General features: G+C 45.9%; 1 protein-coding gene across 2 annotated transcripts in view; it reads left to right on the top strand.

The window, feature by feature from the left end:
• Nucleotides 1–9,396, top strand: part of RCAN2 (regulator of calcineurin 2) — a 277,388-nt gene extending 267,992 nt beyond the window's left edge. For both annotated transcript variants that reach the window (XM_007451896.1, XM_007451897.1), the window contains one exon: nucleotides 9,135–9,396. In XM_007451896.1, coding sequence (XP_007451958.1) covers nucleotides 9,135–9,295 — 161 coding nt within the window. In that variant the 3' untranslated portion in view covers nucleotides 9,296–9,396. The remainder of the gene's footprint in view (nucleotides 1–9,134) is intronic.
• Nucleotides 9,397–17,755: the final 8,359 nt, after the last annotated feature.

The raw sequence follows: 17,755 nt of genomic DNA, 5'->3' as shown, positions 1-17,755 counted from the left end.
CCTGCTGAAATGTAAGTGCCCATGTTAAGCTCTTAGCTCAGTGTTTCTCAGTGTGACATTTTGGAACTGACAATGCAGTACATTTAGCATCTTTGGGCCTCACCTACTAAATGCCAGTATCCACACCCTACCCAGTCCCTATGACAACCAAAAAAAAAAAATCCACATCATATTTCCAGACACCATTGGGAATGTAGCACCTTTGATTGAGAAGCACACTAATTACACTATGGTGGTATTTATCAGGTGGTTCTCAAATATGGCAGAGTCATCAGAGACACAGAGGCCAGGAGTGCCTAATAAGGTGTCAGGTTACCAGTGTGGGAGCAGAAACAAGAGGGGCAGGAGCGGGGACAGTAGAGACATGCTCCCCGCCCCCTTCCCAGACACAGACACACATTTTCTTTCCTTCCCTTTGGAAAAATAGGGGAAGACAAGATTGCCAGTAAATAACTTTAGAATATCGTTAAATAACATATCTGTGGGAGGGAGGGGTGCAGCTTTGAGCAACTTTATGATGTTTTTCACTATAACTCAGTCCTACTGAGGAACCCATTGGGCCCCAAACCAAACCAGCATCTGCCCTGCCAGGATTGAGAGAGGGTTAAAAGACAGTAAGCTCAAATACTGGCTGGTGCCTGGGGTAGAGGAAAGGAGGTACAAGTCACCCCTCACGCCTTCCTGGCTCCGCACCTCTCCCCTATCTGAGAGCCAGACCAGGGCCAGGTGCCTCCGTCTACACAGTTGACCAGAGAATGGTAATCCAGGGCTTGTGGGCCCTCCCCTCCCTGCCAGATGCTATCAAGTCCTAACCCTAACACTTGAAAAAAAAAGGCAATCCAAATGTGAACCCTTTCAAACACATTTCAAATCATTCTGAACCCCTCCCTCAGTCTCTGTGTTCAATCTCCCAACAGGCAGCATGTTCAGTAAAAATAACCCACGTGGAAATTCCGTTTCACTTATTCCATAAATCAGGACTGATGCCTGCTACCTCCTCTTGAAAAAAAAATCACATTTACAATTAAAAAAATTGGGGGTAGGGGTTTGCAGTGTCAACTCAACATGACCAAGCCTGAAATGATTTTACTGTTGGCATTTTCAATTTTCTTCTTAATCCAATGTAAAGGGCTGTTAATCCACACTGGAGTGTAGCACTCAGCACACAACACAGCATGGCCCTGCGTTCAAGGGTCGAGTTAGAGATGCTCTTGGCACTTGCCTTGATAAGCCATCATCCATTCTTAGAATTCAGTATAGATTAATAACTGACACCTGCTTTTTTCCTGTTTGGTTCAGAACTTGCTGAGGGTTAGATAAGAAATAAGGTAGATAAGACTAATAATGCCAGCTTTGTTTCTGATGAAAGGCTAACGCTGAGAAGGTGGCCAAGATGAGTGACAGCCAGGGCTCCCTAATAGTCAAATCCAGGGAATTACCTGGCTGTCCAGTGGTTAGGACTCTGCGCTTTCATTGTTATAGGCCCAGGTTCAATCCCTGGTCAGAGAACTAAGATCCCACAAGCCTCGCGGTGCATACAAAAAACAAAACAAAACCAAAAAAACTAGCCAAAGGAATCCTATTTAAAAAAAAAAAAAAAATAGTGAAACCCAGAGCCATGCAGTTTTACCCAGCCTGTCCCAGAGATGGAAACAGTCAGACTGCCCCACAGTGCAGGGTTTTTTCTGCTGGGCTTAGCACGTGGCCGAGAGCACGGCAGAGCACAAGCCCTTTGCAGGCAGGGCTGGATCAAGAGAGAGGTGGCACAGGGTGAGCTGGCATTGCCAGTTCCTTTCCCCAAAGGTACCCATTAGATGTCACTCCTCTTCCACTGGGGAGGAATAAAAGAGGGGCCAGAGAGAGGGGTCCCAGTGATGGACTAATGGAACTCCCTCCCCTTGCAAGGAATCACTGGAACTGGTGAAATATCCATTCTAACATAGCACGTGAGCAGGGAAGCAAAGAGGAAAAATCACCAAAGGCAATGAATTTCAACTCAATTGTAGGGGGCTAGCTTGCTTTTGAACAAAGAACTTACATGACCTGTGCCCCACTTATCAATTGTTACGTAACAAACTGCGCCAAAAGGTAGGGCTTGAGCAACAACAATCATTTATTTTGCTCACGAATTTGCTCTTGGAGCAGGGCCCGGGGGCGGGGCACTCATCTCTACTTCGTCAGTGTTGCTGGGGCCACTCACCTGGGGACGGGCGAATCAACTTTCAAGATGGTTCACTCACTTGGCTGGCAAGTTGGCATGGCTGTTGGCTGGCAGCCCAGATAGGCTGTGGTTTCTCTCCGTGGGAGCCTCTTCGTGTGCTGCTTGGGCTTCCTTATAATATGGAGGCGGGCTTCCTTATAATATGGTGGCGGGGTTCCAAGCATGAGCACCCTGGCAGAGCCAGGTGGTAGTGCCTGGCATTTTTGTGACCTAACTCAGAAGTCGTACTGGTTGCTTCTGCCATACTGTATTAGTCAAGGAATCCTAGAGGCCTGCCCAGATTTTAGGGGAAGGAGCAAAGAGGGAGCAGTCCTCAGTGCAGGAGTGGCAAGGTTCTAGAAGAGTAATGTCGGGCAGGAAATATTATGACCATCTTTGCAAAACACAGTCGATCTACTACAACACGTAACTTTCCTGTTGAGAATTCACCTTGAATATGAGAGGCAGTAAAGGTAAAGCAACAAGAAATCATGGAGGATCTATTTCCAGAGAGTCCAAAGTTACCATAAGAGATGCAAATTATCTCAGTCTATAATTTATAGTCCCTTTATTTTTTATAATTTACTAAGTGTTGTCTTCTATAAAGGTTCATTGTCAAGGAGATCTTACCTAGAATAACTAGCAATGGGCCAAAACAAAAAGGGGCAAGATGCAGAAGGAATAACTGCCCAACTTTAGCTACAGACTGTTCACAAAAACATGAGTTGCCATGAGACAATATTAAAAGTTAAAACCAGGACTTTCAGCAGACTTTCAACAGACTCTCTTGTAGAATCTGAAAGCAGTAGAATCGTGAGAGGCGGGGCTGGAGAGGGATTTTGAGTGCATTCTTTGAGGTCAGGTGGACCTGACTTTGAATCGTGGCTCTGCCATTCACTACCTGTGTGATCTCAATGTCCTCCTGTATCATCGAGACGTTATGAAACCCACATTACAGAGCTGTTGCCGTAATTTAAATATCCAATTTAAATATCCAGCTCAGTAAATAGCTGCTGTTGTGTTTCAGATAGATGGCAAGTGTCTGTGACACCTCCTATGTCCTGGCACTGAGAGCTCACAGAAAATAGGACAAATACCTGCCCTTCAATGGTTTTTAGCTTAGTGGGAAAGCTAAAACTTACACACGTCTTTTGAACTGTGCCCAAGCCCATGACAGTTCCAAAGGCCTGGATGAGAATTTAACGTGTGACCACGCGCCAGAGGAGTTTACACTTGCTTGGCTGGGAATTGGTTTCATGGAAGGAGGTAGAAAACCCTAACCAATGCCTCTTCTGAGGGCTTCTGGTCCTGGCCTCTTTTCTGAGGCCTGGGGAGAGGACAGTTTGAATACGAACTCGAGGAGTTGCGAGTGTAAAGGGTGAGCCTTGGCTTGGCCTTGAAAAGACACACTGGTCTGCTTGGCCACCCCTCCTCGTCGCCTCCAGAGCCCAGTGGGTCCCCAGGGGGTGACGTCAGCCTTCATGGTGGAGGAGTTAGCCGAAGCCCAAAGGGAAAGTGAGGCCAAAAACAGAAAAGTTCCATCAAGCAAGACCAAAGCTATGTCTTTTGATTCTGTGGGCTCTCAGCAGCTGCTGGGCTTTGCCGGATTTTGATAGTAAGAAAGTTTCCAAAAACAAAACAGTGAAATGTCAGCATTAATGGGGTCACAGCAGTAAAACAGCTCTACTACCAAGCAGTCTGACTTTGTTAACTCAATGTGAAAGTTGCCCTGCACCGGGTGGCCCGCATCCCAAGCGTGCCCCCAGCACACCTAGTCTAAGAGGAAAGCGTCTCCTTTCAAATAGATAAACACTGCAACTAGAGGTGTCTTTAAGAGAATATTCTTTATCCAAGCCAGGGCAGAGAAAGGGTTTCATCAAACAGCTAGCTTCATTATGCATATTTTGCTACTATTTTTTTTTTTTTTTAAAGCTAGCTTCTTTCCAACAGATGAAGAAAGGGCAACATCTGGTCAGTCCCCTGGCTGGGGTCCCTGCTGTCACCACCTCACCCCCAGGTCCCTTGGTCTCCATCTGCCATGGCAGATTCTTTTCTGTCATCCCCCCATCAGAAGATGAGAGGCTGTTGCTCGCCTCATCCCGGCATCACACCCAACAGGGCAACGGAGGGGACCACGGCAGCCACTAGTGTCTCTGCAAAAGGCTCTGGTTCCCCAAACAGGGGGACGTCGAAGGAACCCTGTGCAGAAAAACAAGAACCACCTCATCTGGTTACTCAGAAATTATTTCTTTCTCTGTTTCTTGTCTGAAGGTGTCTCTCATTCAGACTTGCAAAGCGTTCCGGGAGGAAAGAGAAAATTCTAGAAACCCTGGGTACGATGAACTCCATCATTGTCCACAGGATTTGCTGTTCTCCCAGAAACAGAGATGAGAAGGCCAAAGACGAAGAGTGCTGGTGGCCGGGAGGGGCTGCAGAGCTGATCTGGGACGCCTTGCTTCCTCTCCCAGATGCGTCTTCAGCATCCCTCCCTCTGCTACCCTCTCCCCGCGCTATTATCATTTTCCAACAAAAAATTATGGTGTGCACTGGAGGAAGGGAGGGGGCAAGTTATTTGCACACCAGCATCCTCACAGGGCCACTGCCCCCGGCCTGTCACACCAAACCATGTAACAGTGTCCACCCAGACACTGAAACACGGAGAAGCACCTAGGGGTGCTGGGTACCAAGGTAGATGCCACTACATCTGAAGTTGCAGAGTTGCATCCTCATGCTGGTAAACTCTCTTTGCAACAAGCGCCCCCAGTAAGCTGTCAGGTGTTTGAAAACAGCTGCTCAAAGAAGCCACCACCCAAGGTCTGCCCACCTGTTGCCCGGAGCCTCTCATGGAACTCTCAGGTGGAGCCAGCTGCACACAGCTTCCTCTCTTTAGCAACGTCTGCAGTGGCTTTTCTCTCTTGGGCTTTCAATAAAAATGACAAATTGCTTTAAGGAGAACGGAACAAACACAATTGTGAGCTGTGAGTAGCATCAATGTGTACATCCCAACTACAAGGGCACGTAGGATAATAAGTTCAGTGTTGATTCCAGGGAAGTTAGGTTCGGACAGACTATCCGTCCCTGCTAGCCGGCAGGGAAGCAAAGCGTAGCATGAGTTCTGTCCCGTGTTCCCTGTTTTTGTCACTCCTCTCCTCAGTCCACACTGGCCCTGTCAGCTCTCTGTATCAAAAAAGTCAACCTCCCTGGTGGCGCAGTGGTTGAGAGTCCGCCTGCCGATGCAGGGGACACGGGTTCGAGCCCTGGTCTGGGAGGATCCCACATGCCGTGGAGCGACTGGGCCCGTGGGCCACAACTACTGAGCCTGCGCGTCCGGAGCCTGTGCTCCGCAACGGGAGAGGCCGCGATAGTGAGAGGCCCGCGCACCGCGATGAAGAGTGGCCCCCACTTGCTGCAACTGGGGAAAGCCCTCGCACAGACACGGAGACCCAATACAGCCAAAAATAAAATAAAATAAAATAAAATAAAAAGCTACAGTAATCAAGAGAGTGTAGTATTGGCATCAAGGTAGACAAATAAATGAATGGAATAGAATAGAAAGTCCAGAAATTTAAAAAAAAAGGTCAACCTTATTCGCATAACTCTCTCTACCTACAATTTCACCCAATCTCGACTTTATGTTGTAGAGTCTTTATGGCTGTATTTCTGTGGCTCTAGCTAGTTGTCGCCCTCTTTGTTGCCGCCAAGATCCAGGGAAGTGCTGGAGGTGTGATGCTCCATTTTTGTGAAATATCCGGTGCCCTCATCCAGGATGTTGGTTCGGGGTGGGGTGTGGAGGTCCAATAAAGACTTCTCTGACTCATAACAGAGAGAGAACTCTCTTAGCAAGATATGGCTGTATCCGTTTGCTAGGGCTGCCATAACAGAGGACCACAGACTGAGCGGCTTACACAACAGCAGTGTATTGCTTCACGTTCTGCAGGTTAAAAGTCCAAGATCAAGGTGTTGGATCAACACAGGGCCATGCTCCTTCTGAAGGTGCTGGGGGAGGATCTGGCCCAGGCTTCTCTTGTAGCTTCTGGTCGTTCCTTGGATTGTGGCAACATAAGTTCAGTCTTCACATGCAGTTCTCCCTGGATGAGCGCCTATGTCCTAATTTCCCCTTTTTATAAGGAAACCAGTCATTTTGAAATAGGGCCCACCCCGATGGCCTCATTTTAACTTAGTCATCTGTGAAGAACCTATTTCCAAATAAGGTCATGGTCATAGGTACTGGGGGTCAGGACTTCACCGTCTTTGGTGGGGACAGGGGCGGGGGTGGGGAACACAATTCAACCCATAGCAACAAATGACTCTGAACATTTACATCCCCCTCAGCATCACTTAGAAGAGATTCGATGCTTATTGCATTGTCAGTGCTTCTCAGTCCCTAACGTCAGCACTAAATTTAAAACTGTGCCTTGCAAGCATTTGCTGTTTTCACCATGGACACTTACCAAGGTGCACACAGGAGCACATAAACGCTACCCCAGCTCTGGCGCTGACAGTCCTGGCCCCGGCCCTCCAGAAGGGCACTGTCCGCTGCAGACTGAGGATGACAGGCAAGATGCCTGGACTGAGTGGTGTCTGGCTTTGATCCTGGAGGGAGGGCAAGACTTCGGGGACTAGGTGAGACAATAGCAAATAAAAGTAGCTGGTTTGGTGAGTATACAAATGTGGCTGTCATGATTGGTGTCCTAGTCTAAGAAATGAGGACTTGATCTAGTGAGACCTGGAGAGCCACTGACCAGGAGGGTGTCTGGAAGACGTTGCTTTTAGGTGTTTCCCATTCATGAAGGATGGGAGAGGAAAGATAGGACGTCGGAAACAGATTAAGTGTGTCAGCAGTTAACCTGAGAAGTTACAAGTATGCAGATTGAGAATGCCCCTTGCACCCTCCTACCTCCTGGACGCCTTCTACTTGTCTCTTAGACCCAGGTCAGCTGTCGCCTCCACTGGGAAGCCTCTCAGAGTTACTTGCTCCTTGCAATTTGGTACCACCGTCCTTGACATATATTGCCACCCCAGCGCTTAACCATAGTATTCTGTGATACTTTCTGTGTCCATGTGCCATCACTGGGCTGTGCTCTTGTGGAAGACACAAATATTTTTGAATGTGCCTTGTAGCCTTTATGATTAGCAATGCGCCAGAGCATGGGAGATGCTCAGTAGATACACCCTGAAGTGAAACAGAGACAGACAGGAAGCCTGCTGGCTAATAGTGAATTGACTACAAGAAGAGCCAGTCAAGAATAGACTACTAGGGCTTCATATTTTCTTATTTCATAAATATATGTATAAGAAAAGATTTTTCTTATATGTATAAGAAAGAGATTTTTTACACATACATATTTTTAAAATATTAATAATATTTTTCAAATGATCTTTTTAATTTATAAAATGAAGTTTATAAAATAATATATAAAAGCCTTTATCTTCTTACTATATGTATATCTTCTTACTATATACTAGTACGTAGTCTGTATATAGTCGATATGTACTTATGTATAGTATCTAGAAGATATATATGTATATAGTAAAAAGATCTTATTTCTTACTTATTATATATCTTATTATTATGTATGTATAGTGTATAGTATAAATGAACAGTACATAAAGTATACAGAACATATATATTCTTAATACGTATATATACACACATATATACATGCATATATATAGTAAGAAGATAAAGACTTATATTTTACTTTGTAAATTTTATAAATATGTAAAATATGTATATACAAAAGTTCTCTGACATTTGTTATTATACTCTGCCTTTTAATCATCAAACAGCTGTTGGGTACCTAAACTTAGGCCTGTAGACTGTGAAAGAGAAAAGAAGCAGGGTGGGTCCCCAGGGGCTTATAGGACTCACATTTTTTGTAAACATTCAAGCTCCTTAATGGCAGAAAAGGAACTTACATTTGAGTTTGCTTCTTCCATTGTACAAATGTCCCCAATAAGGATTTGTGAGGTAGGGATAGATTGTGAAATCCAAGTGCTTTCACCATTTAAGCTAAAGTAGTTTAGGAGCCCTCACGTGCATGGGCCTCTTCCAAGTCCTTGGGAGGGTCTCTAGCAGGATGTAACTTTGTTTTTGTAATGTTTTTGGAAGGTATTTTTAATTCCAATTCATTAAAGACTGCTGCCTTGCTCCAATTTGAATCTCTGTTGCCATAAGTTACACTAAGTGTGGGCAGGGGCATTGGAAGGGCCACCGGAATTTCATATCTTTAAATTTGTATCATTTTTCTTAAAGAGGAACACAAATGACAAAAGTTCATGGCATGGCCGCTGAGCCTGCGCGTCCGGAGCCTGTGCTCCGCAACGGGAGAGGCCGCAGCAGTGAGAGGCCCGCGTACCGCCAAAAAAAAAAAAGAATAGACTACTAGACTCTTGGAACTGGAGGGAACTTGACGGTCATCAAATCCTGTCACCACGTAACCACTGCAAATCCCAGACGAGCGGCAATTCCACCTTTCCGTCCTGGGGCAGCTCTTGCCATAAGAAATGTACAGCAAGAGGAGAACTTGGAGAACGTCTCCAAAAGATGAAGGAGTGAGGTGATGGGCTCAGGATTACTCAGCCGTTAACAGCAATGCTGGGAAATAGAAGAGAAACTGGTAACTTACCGCCAGGCCCACTGAGTCATCACCCCAATCCCTTGGACTGTAGCTATTACCATTTTGAAGTTTACAGCTGCGGATGCTGAGGCTAAGAGAGGTGAAGGGGCCTGTTCAGGGCTGTACGGGTGACAGGGGGTAGAGCTGAGATGCAAAGACGGATCAATCTCATTTCACTTTCCAACACCACCCCCGGAGAAGACTCAGCATCTCCTGAGACACGTAAAATGCGCCCTCACTTCCTAAACAAACTTCACCAAATCATTTGTGTAGAAATCCCTCCCGCTTTCTTACCCATTTCTCTTGCTTTTCAGGAGAGAAGTATGAGCTCCATGCAGGGACTGAGTCCACCCCAAGTGTCGTTGTGCACGTGTGTGACAGTGACATCGAGGAAGAAGAGGATCCAAAGACATCCCCAAAGCCAAAAATCATCCAGACCCGGCGTCCCGGCCCGCCGCCCTCCGTGTCCAACTGAGCTCACTGCTCCACCTCGAAGAGAATACCCGTCTCCTCTTTATCATGCTTTCCCCCCCGCCCTGTTGTTTGTTTGTCAAAAAAAAAAAAAATGCCTTTAAATCCCTGGGTGTTTGGTTGTTTGAGATTCCTTCCTTGTAATCAAGCCTCTCGGACAAAAGGGCTAGGAAAAGGTGATATGTTTCCTGATCATATCATACCCATCAAGTATAATACATTATTTAGAAGATTCTAGAAAAAAAAAGTAGTATTTTCTTATTAAACAGCACAGCCTAACCTTCGTGCTCTCATGTTGATCCAAGCCGGAGACATCAGTGACAAATAGCACCTGTGTTGCTTGTGAGCCGTTCCCGTCCCAGTCCTGACGCGTGTGCGTTGTTCTTTCCTGGCCACTTAAGTAGGACCATAAGTAAACTTGACTTTGACTGCATGAGATATCCCTATCTGGTCTCCTCAGTCCTCTGCATCCCGACATTCCCAGGACATGCATGATCACCAGCGTTTATTTTCATGATTTGACGATATACTATAAGTCACAGATTGTCAGCGTCCAGTCATGTCCTATCTAGATTAGCAAAATTATCGGCACCCTCCAGCTTAACAAGTCTGGGTGTCGTTGCTCTTTCGAGTCAAAGACTTCATAGCTCTGTTAAAATTCCTGGAGGAAAAACTGAGCTTGGCCCCAAAGACACCCCTCAGTAGATTTTGAACACGATTTCATTGTTGAAGTTTCCCTGCCTCGTTGAGGAGGCTTGTCCAGGATGATAGAGACGGATTTCAGACAAATCTATTTATCACAAAAGTTTCATGGTGTCTGAATGATTGTTTTTTTCTCTTTGTATATTTGTACAAATGTTTCAGCTGTGCTTTTAAAAATCTGGATGTTTTTTTATTTAGGGATTGTTCAGCCATTAGCTGCTTTAAAACATATGTGCATTGCTTATGAATGCATTCATATACTAATACAGGTAATCTGATAATATTACACTCTATTATGGATAATGCTGAATTTTGAAAGGGCACAAAACTTCTCATGCCAATATATAAATGATTAGCCAACATCTTTGCTATCAAGACCAGTTGCTTTTAAATAAAGCGAAGAAGCAAGTGTCGGTTGCAGACAGTTGGAATGCAGCTAAATCAATGTAGCAGCCACTGAGCATATTCAAAGGGAAAGACTGATCGATAAATGTATGCAATTCCTACTCGTGCAATATGCCATATTGCTCAAAAACGTATTTGTTTTTGTTACATGTGATTTTTCTATTTCTCTAGCCCAAAGTGCATTATAGAAGATACACCTATAGAACCATCACCTTCTGCTCTATGTGCCAGGCCTCATCTACTCCTGTACATTCATGAATTACTTTAGATGCAAATGCCAATTACGATGGAGTGCGGAAATACTTTCATTACCCGAGCCTCAGAAAAACACACAAGAACAATAACACAGCCACCTGATGGAAGGATTGTTGTGGTTTTTGATTAAGGTGTAAGTTTCATCAGAAACTTAAAACATTAGACTGATTACTCAGAAACAAAAGTCCGTTCTACTGTGAATATAGCAATATAGTACTGGATACAGTACAGGTGAAACTGAGGACAGACAGCATTGCTTGTAAAATCCTGAGTTTCCGTAGAAAAATGAAGGCTCCTTTGAAAAATAAAATCTGAGGAGTATATAACAAGCAAATGCTTTGACTTTCCTTTTCTGTGAAGGTTTTTGGTTTTTCTTGGACAAATGAAAAGATTAGATTTAATAGTGGAGAATTCTTCCCTCTAGTGGAAGAAATTGAGAACTACAGTCCATTTTCTGCTGATTCTCTTCTTAAGCGTCAGAATTTTTAGAAGGCAGAGGCTCTAGAGAAATCTGGGTGAGAGAAACTATTTGGAAATGACTTTTCAATGTTTTAAAGCAGATCCATCAGACATTTCCAACAAAATTTAGTAAAAGTTGAAATGACCATTGTGTGTCATCAAAGAAAACCTCAGTGGAATGTATGACCCAAGTGGTTGGTCTTGGTGACATTTATTGCAAAGTGTCAATGTTAATCTGTCTCAGATCAAGTAGTTCTCTCATGAAGTTGGGTTTGGGGAGGTGGGGAGAAAGAGGTGTCCCAGGAGAGGGAGAAGAAACGGGGGACTCCCTGAAGGGTTTCGGTGGCCCCTCCGAGCACCATGAAAGTCACAGTTGCCTCAGCATCTCCGTGAACCACAGGATGCAACCCTCTTCAGCACTATTTTAAGTTTGAAAAGTTTAAATATGGAGGAGGAGGGGGAGATTGCCACCAACTGAATCATTTGTGCACGTGTATAGCTCAAAGAGCTTAGATTTCAAATATACCTGGTGAATGACTCTGTCCACGTAGTGTAATTTCTGTGTTTTCTGCCTGAGTTGGATATTTCTGAGTGGCGATTGTGGAGGAGGGCGATTCGGCCTATAGTCTTTCTAAGATGTTACCAAGAGATGAAATTAACTCATCTGAGCTCTTCCTGAAATGGGGTGGGGGGGGAGCTGGTTGGCAGCATCTCATGAAGGAAGAGGAATTCAAGGCTTGGAGGGGTGGGAGGGGCTCTGATAAGGGGTCTGGGAGAGGCCCCTGTTTATTGTCACACTTCAGCCAGCTTGGTCCTAAAAGCCATTCCAAGTGTACACGGACACTTTTAATATAACCCCCACTCTATTCTTTAGTTTAAAACACTGTAATAGACCTGAAGTAGGCAAAATTTTACTACACGGAACACAGAAAGCACTATCATAAAATAAAAGATGGGTACATTGTCCATTAAAATTAAGAGTATCTGTTCATCAAATTACACCATTAGGAGAGTGAAAAGGAAAGCCTCAGAGTGGGAGAAGATAAATATCTTAATTGCATAGAGTTGTTAAATAACTCACATCCAAAATGTAAAAAGAACTTCTGCAAAGTAATACGAAAAAGACAGACAATTCATTTTGTAAGAACGGTCAAAATACTTAAGCAGGCACTTCAAATGTACAGGCAATTCACACTTACACACGCACACTTGAAATACCCCTATGGCCCATAAACGTTACAATGTGTTCAACCTCAATTCTCATCAGAGAAAGGCAAATCAAAGCCTCAAATAGGTACACTACACACAATTCAAAATGGCCAAAATTAAGTATGGGGAAATGCAAAGTGTTAATGGTATCAGTCAAGGCAGAGTATAAACTGGTACTACCACGTTGGAATACTGTTTGGTAATGTCTACCAAGGCTAAACATACACTGATCTGGGAGAGATTCCACTCCAGGACAGACACCCAGCAGATCTGAGTTCTCACATCCACCAAAGTACTTGTACAATAGTGTTCCCAGTAGCAGAGCTTATAATAGCCATTAACTGGATACAACCCAAATGACCTTCAATTGTTGAGTGGACAAATAAACTGTGGTATATTACAAAGTGATTAAAAAACACAAATTACAGAGATATACCACAACATGGTTGGGTCTCAAAATCACACTTTCGAGCAAAAAAAAATACATGAAAGTGTCCATCGTGTAAGACTCCATTGATGATGTTAAGAAACAGTCAGAATTGACCTATATGGATAGAAATTATAATAGGGAAGGAACCATTAGTTGTAAAAAAGGATTGGAATGTTCTCACCCTAACAGCACATCTCATGGATCTTAGGTTGGTGAGATGTTTCCATATGCACAAAGCCTTCCTTTACAATCTATAAATAAGTATTTTATAAACTAGAAAGCATAGGACTTAAGCCCTGGGTGAGGCACTGTTCATTCAGGTGGCAAATATGTACCAGGGACCTACTATGTGCCTGACCCTGGGTTCCAGTGGTGGAAAAGGTGGATATTGTCCCTACCGGTTCAGGGATTAGAGTCTAGTGTGGAAAAGAGACAGTAAACAAAGAAGTAAGCAAACCAATAATTAGAAATTCTGGTAGGTGGGCACAGTGAGGAAAAGCCACAACACAGTAGGAGTGTTGGCGGAAGTCCGTGTGCCCGACGCACAGTGAGGCCAAACAAACGTTCAAACGTTGTTAGGAGCGGGGAAAGGTTTCTTGTGGGGCCCTGAAAGGAGACGGGTGGCTCGTGCCCTAAAAAGCCCGAGATCCTCAAAGGGTTTCGGCAAAGCAGCTTTAAAAGCCAGGTGAGGGCTTCCCTGGTGGCGCAGTGGTTGAGAGTCCGCCTGCCGATGCAGGGAACACGGGTTCGTGCCCGGGTCTGGGAAGATCCCACATGCCGCGGAGCGGCTGGGCCCGTGAGCCATGGCCGCTGAGCCTGCGCGTCCGGAGCCTGCGCTCCGCAACGGGAGAGGCCACAACGGTGAGAGGCCCGCGTACCGCAAAAAAAAAGCCAGGTGAGGGAGAGGGGGGCGGTCCCAGGGTATGTCATCAGCTCGTGCACAATTCTCTGATTGGCTGATGGTGAGGTAACAGTGTGGTGTCACAGGTGTCAACATTATCAGTCCTTAGGCTCCAGGAGGCCTCGGGGCTGTGTGCTCACGGTCATCAAGTAGTTAACATCTTCCATGTGGTGGGGCTTTTCACATCTGTAAAACAACTCAGGAAATGTGCATCAATACTGTTATCTAGGTACTTCAGAGAGGAGCTATAGCAGACGGTATGAGGGAAGGCCTGTCCCGGGAAGGCCCCATAGGGTCCTGCTCGGTTACATGAGGACAGAGAATAAAGGTAGAGGACCAGGGTCAGGGAAGGCCTCTCTGAAAAGGAAGCATTGACACTGAACAGAGAAGACACTAGCCATCGATCGAGGTGCTGGAAGAGAGTTCCAGGCAGCAGGGGGAAGGCCGGGGACGTGGAGATGCCTCTTCATTTTGGAGGGAACTTGAGTGTCATCAGTATGGCAGAGGTACAGAGGATGAGGGCAAGTGTGGTCCCAGATGAGTTTGGGAAAGGGGGCAGGGCTTAGGCGCCATAGAGCTTGGCAGGCCAACCTAGGGGGCTTGGAATTCATTTTAAGCACAATGAGAAGGGTTTTCAGCAGAGGAAATGGATGACCCACTTCATCTTGTGACAGATGCTGCTTTAATAGACACTTCCTAACACAAAGCCACAGCCCTAAGTGCCCAGATACTCCAGTGTGAGGGACCTGACCCTCTACTGCCCACTTTATCCTGGAAAAAGATAGCTTTGAATAGCTATATTCATCACTGCAGTCTTATCTACTGAACTCAGCAGCAACATCAGTACGCAATGTCTTTTCATGATTCTAGAGAAGTTTGTTTTTGTTCTTATTCCGTCTCAAGTCGTTGACAAGGCCCTGGTGCAGGAAAGGGGAGACAGAGCAGGGGATGAAGAATAAGTCGGTGGTGCAGGGAAACCTTCATTTATCAGCTGGTATAGAGTGTCCCTGCCAGAAGACACCATGCAGAGCGTCACGGAACACTTAGCAGGCTCACCCCTTAAATCTGCCATCTGAGAAACCAGAAATCTCAAGCAAAAACTTTTCTGTCAAACTCATTCATCTGCTCCTTTCCAAGAGAGTCTGGGGAAGTGTTACTGGATTTGATTCAGGAGCTTTTTATGTCTCTAAAAGGAAACTGTATCCAAGGTTAATTGTGTGTGTGTGTGTGTGTGTGTGTGTGTGTGTGTGTGTGTGTGTGAACCCAAGTGCGTTTGGTATAAGTTGGAAATAGGAAGCCCAGAATAAGCTGAAATGATTGAAATACTTTGCACAAAAAAGTATCCCTCCTTGACTCTCTTGCCTTTTTTTTCCATTCTCACCCAATAACTGGGTTTGAAAACCTTAGGGCTGGGCAGGATTGTGGGGCATCTTTGACTGGTTGTAGTCATTAGTGAAATTATTGTTCCCCAAACAGACTTTGGATTTGCCTATGGGGTCATTTTATTCTTAAAGCAAGATTTATAGCTGTTTCTCTAATGTGGCCAACCTCAGCCCCTGATAGCCTGTTTCCCAAGCCCCAACCCCCTTTTGGGTGGAGACACTCCCGTCCCCAGATGCCATGGTGTTGGTGGCCCTCCACTGAGTGGCCAGGCACTGCACTCAGCTGGAAAGATTCCCCCACCCAAGGTCACACCCGCACCCCAGGGACAGCCTGCATGCAGTGACTAGCTATGCAGCAGAGGGAAAACCCCACCCTGCAGCTCTGAAAGGCCACCGCAGTTCCAGAGCTCCCTGTGGGGTGGGCTAAGGTCTCTGCATCTCAGTTCAACTCTTTTACTTTGCCTAATTGTATCGCCTTCACTCCCCGATACGTGTGGACCTTAAAGGCTCCCTGGTAAACTTCCTCTAGGCACATCTCCCTCTGAGTCTGTGGCCCAGAGAAACTAACCTCACACATCCTGGACCACCTGTTCTCCATCCTTGGAGTTCTGGGAACTGTACAAGTCTTCTCCATATGTCCCGCTGCCTTTGCATTCCTGGTGTGGATCAGTTATACCAGAGGTTAGTAGCTTCTCTAAAAGCAGCCCAGCGAAGCTCCATTCCGTGCTTTCTTTGTGCCGTCCGGCTGAGTTCAGGGTTGGGGGAGTAGATGTGCTGGAAACTCAGCCCAAACTCCCACGTTGGAGAAAGGAGAGCTTCTCCCAATCAGCCCTGCGGGGGCAGAAGGACAATGAATATCTGTTTTTGTCTGTTGTGTCGACTTAAAAAAAAATGCACAACATGAGAGTTGCGAGTTAAGTTTTATTTGGGGCAAAATGAGGAGTGCAGCCGGGAGACAGCATCCCAGATAGCTCTGAGAAACTTCTCCAAAGACGCAGGGGGGAAGGGTGGGGGGGGGGGGGACATCAATATATATGTGATCTTGGTGAAGTGGGAGTACATACAGTCAAGCACATATTTTCACAGAGGTTCTCACGAGGGTTACCGCTAGTCACGAGGAGCAGACGTCACCATGAAGGAATTTAGTGCTTTTCTAGATACGAGGAGATGCAAGAACTGGGCTCATAAAATCAGCTCCTGGGGCTTCCCTGGTGGCGCAGTGGTTGAGAGTCCGCCTGCCGATGCAGGGGACACGGGTTCATGTCCCGGTCCGGGAAGATCCCACATGCCGCGGAGCGGCTGGGCCTGTGAGCCGTGGCCGCTGAGCCTGAGCGTCCAGAGCCTGTGCTCCGCAACGGGAGAGGCCGCAGCGGTGAGAGGCCCGCGTACAGCAAAAAAAAAAAAAAAAAAATCAGCTCCTGAAAGCATCTAACTAGCTGAAGACCTGTTCTGCCAGTTTTTCTCAGAGCACCGAGGGCCTCATTCCTGATCTCTACCCTGAATTCCTTTCAGGGGGTGTTGAAGGTCAGCAGCTGCAGCAGCACCTGATTTAATCCTTGCAGAGTAGATGGCAAGTGCCAATTTGTAGTTGACAGTTGTCAGGGGTCCTTATGAAAAACACAGATGGGCCTGTGGTAAAGAGGGCTGGACCCGCCCTAATTCTGGCCTGTGTGCCACCCTTGTATCTGAGAAAGGGATAGAGATCGTGTCTATGACTTTAGACAAGTTACTCGAGTTGTTGAAACTCAGTTTTCTCTCCTGTAAAATGGGTATAAAAACCCACTTTGTCATGAGGACTTAATAAGCTAATACTAATAACGGTAGCAATTATTACTGGTGACTGAATTCACAAATTTTGGTGCCAAGTGACCCGGGTTTAAACAACCCCTACCCCCTGCTCTGCTGCGTAGCACACTTGTACTCTTCGCACAGTTTCTTAACCTAAGTCATGGCTTGCACATCTGCCAAGAGGACAGGACGTTAGCACCCATCTCCTGGAGTTAGGAGGGACTCAAAGAGAAAGTAATTCAAGAGCTGGGCACATAGGACATCCACGGCCAGTGCTTTCTATGCATCGGGCCCCACGGGGAGCACTTGATTGACATTTATACTCTCATTTCATCTTCGTGATGGAGCTTTCATTTCTCTCGTTTCTCATAAATAATAGGCGTCTTGTGTCGAGTGCTCACTGTATGGCAGCTGGTCTCCTAAGTTCTTTACATTTTCATTGAATTCTCTCAATGATCCTATGAGGAAGGTACTGATGTCCCCATTTTACACGTGAGGCAACCAAAGCCCAGAAGTGTTACATCCATGATACGCAAAGGGTGTTCCGCACACTGCCCATGTCAGCAGCAGCATCCTTCCAGGAACTGGGCAGAGATGCAGAGTCTCAGTCCCTCCCCTGAATGACTGAGTCAGATCTGTCTTTGAACAAGATCCTCGTGCCCAGGATTCCTATGCCGTTTACAGTGTAAAAACCACTCAAGGTCAAAGGCCAAATCATAGCCCTAGCAGAGCTGTAACTGCAGAGCAGATACTTTTAACTGCCTCTAGGGATGTAGTGCCCACCAAAGAACGTGCTCACAGGACATAATTTCCCTTCCCCCAGTAATGATCAGTTAGACCAAGTGCCTTCTCTGTTCTCACCCACAGTTCATCCTTTCTGTTCTGTTGCCCTTGCTGTTCTGATTGAAATCCCAGCTCTGCCTGCCATGCTCC

The sequence above is a fragment of the Lipotes vexillifer genome, unplaced genomic scaffold, assembly GCF_000442215.2.
Source record: "Lipotes vexillifer unplaced genomic scaffold, Lipotes_vexillifer_v1.1 scaffold147, whole genome shotgun sequence".
NCBI classification, from domain to species: domain Eukaryota; kingdom Metazoa; phylum Chordata; class Mammalia; order Artiodactyla; family Lipotidae; genus Lipotes; species Lipotes vexillifer.
This window is presented reverse-complemented; position numbering and strand designations above follow the sequence as displayed.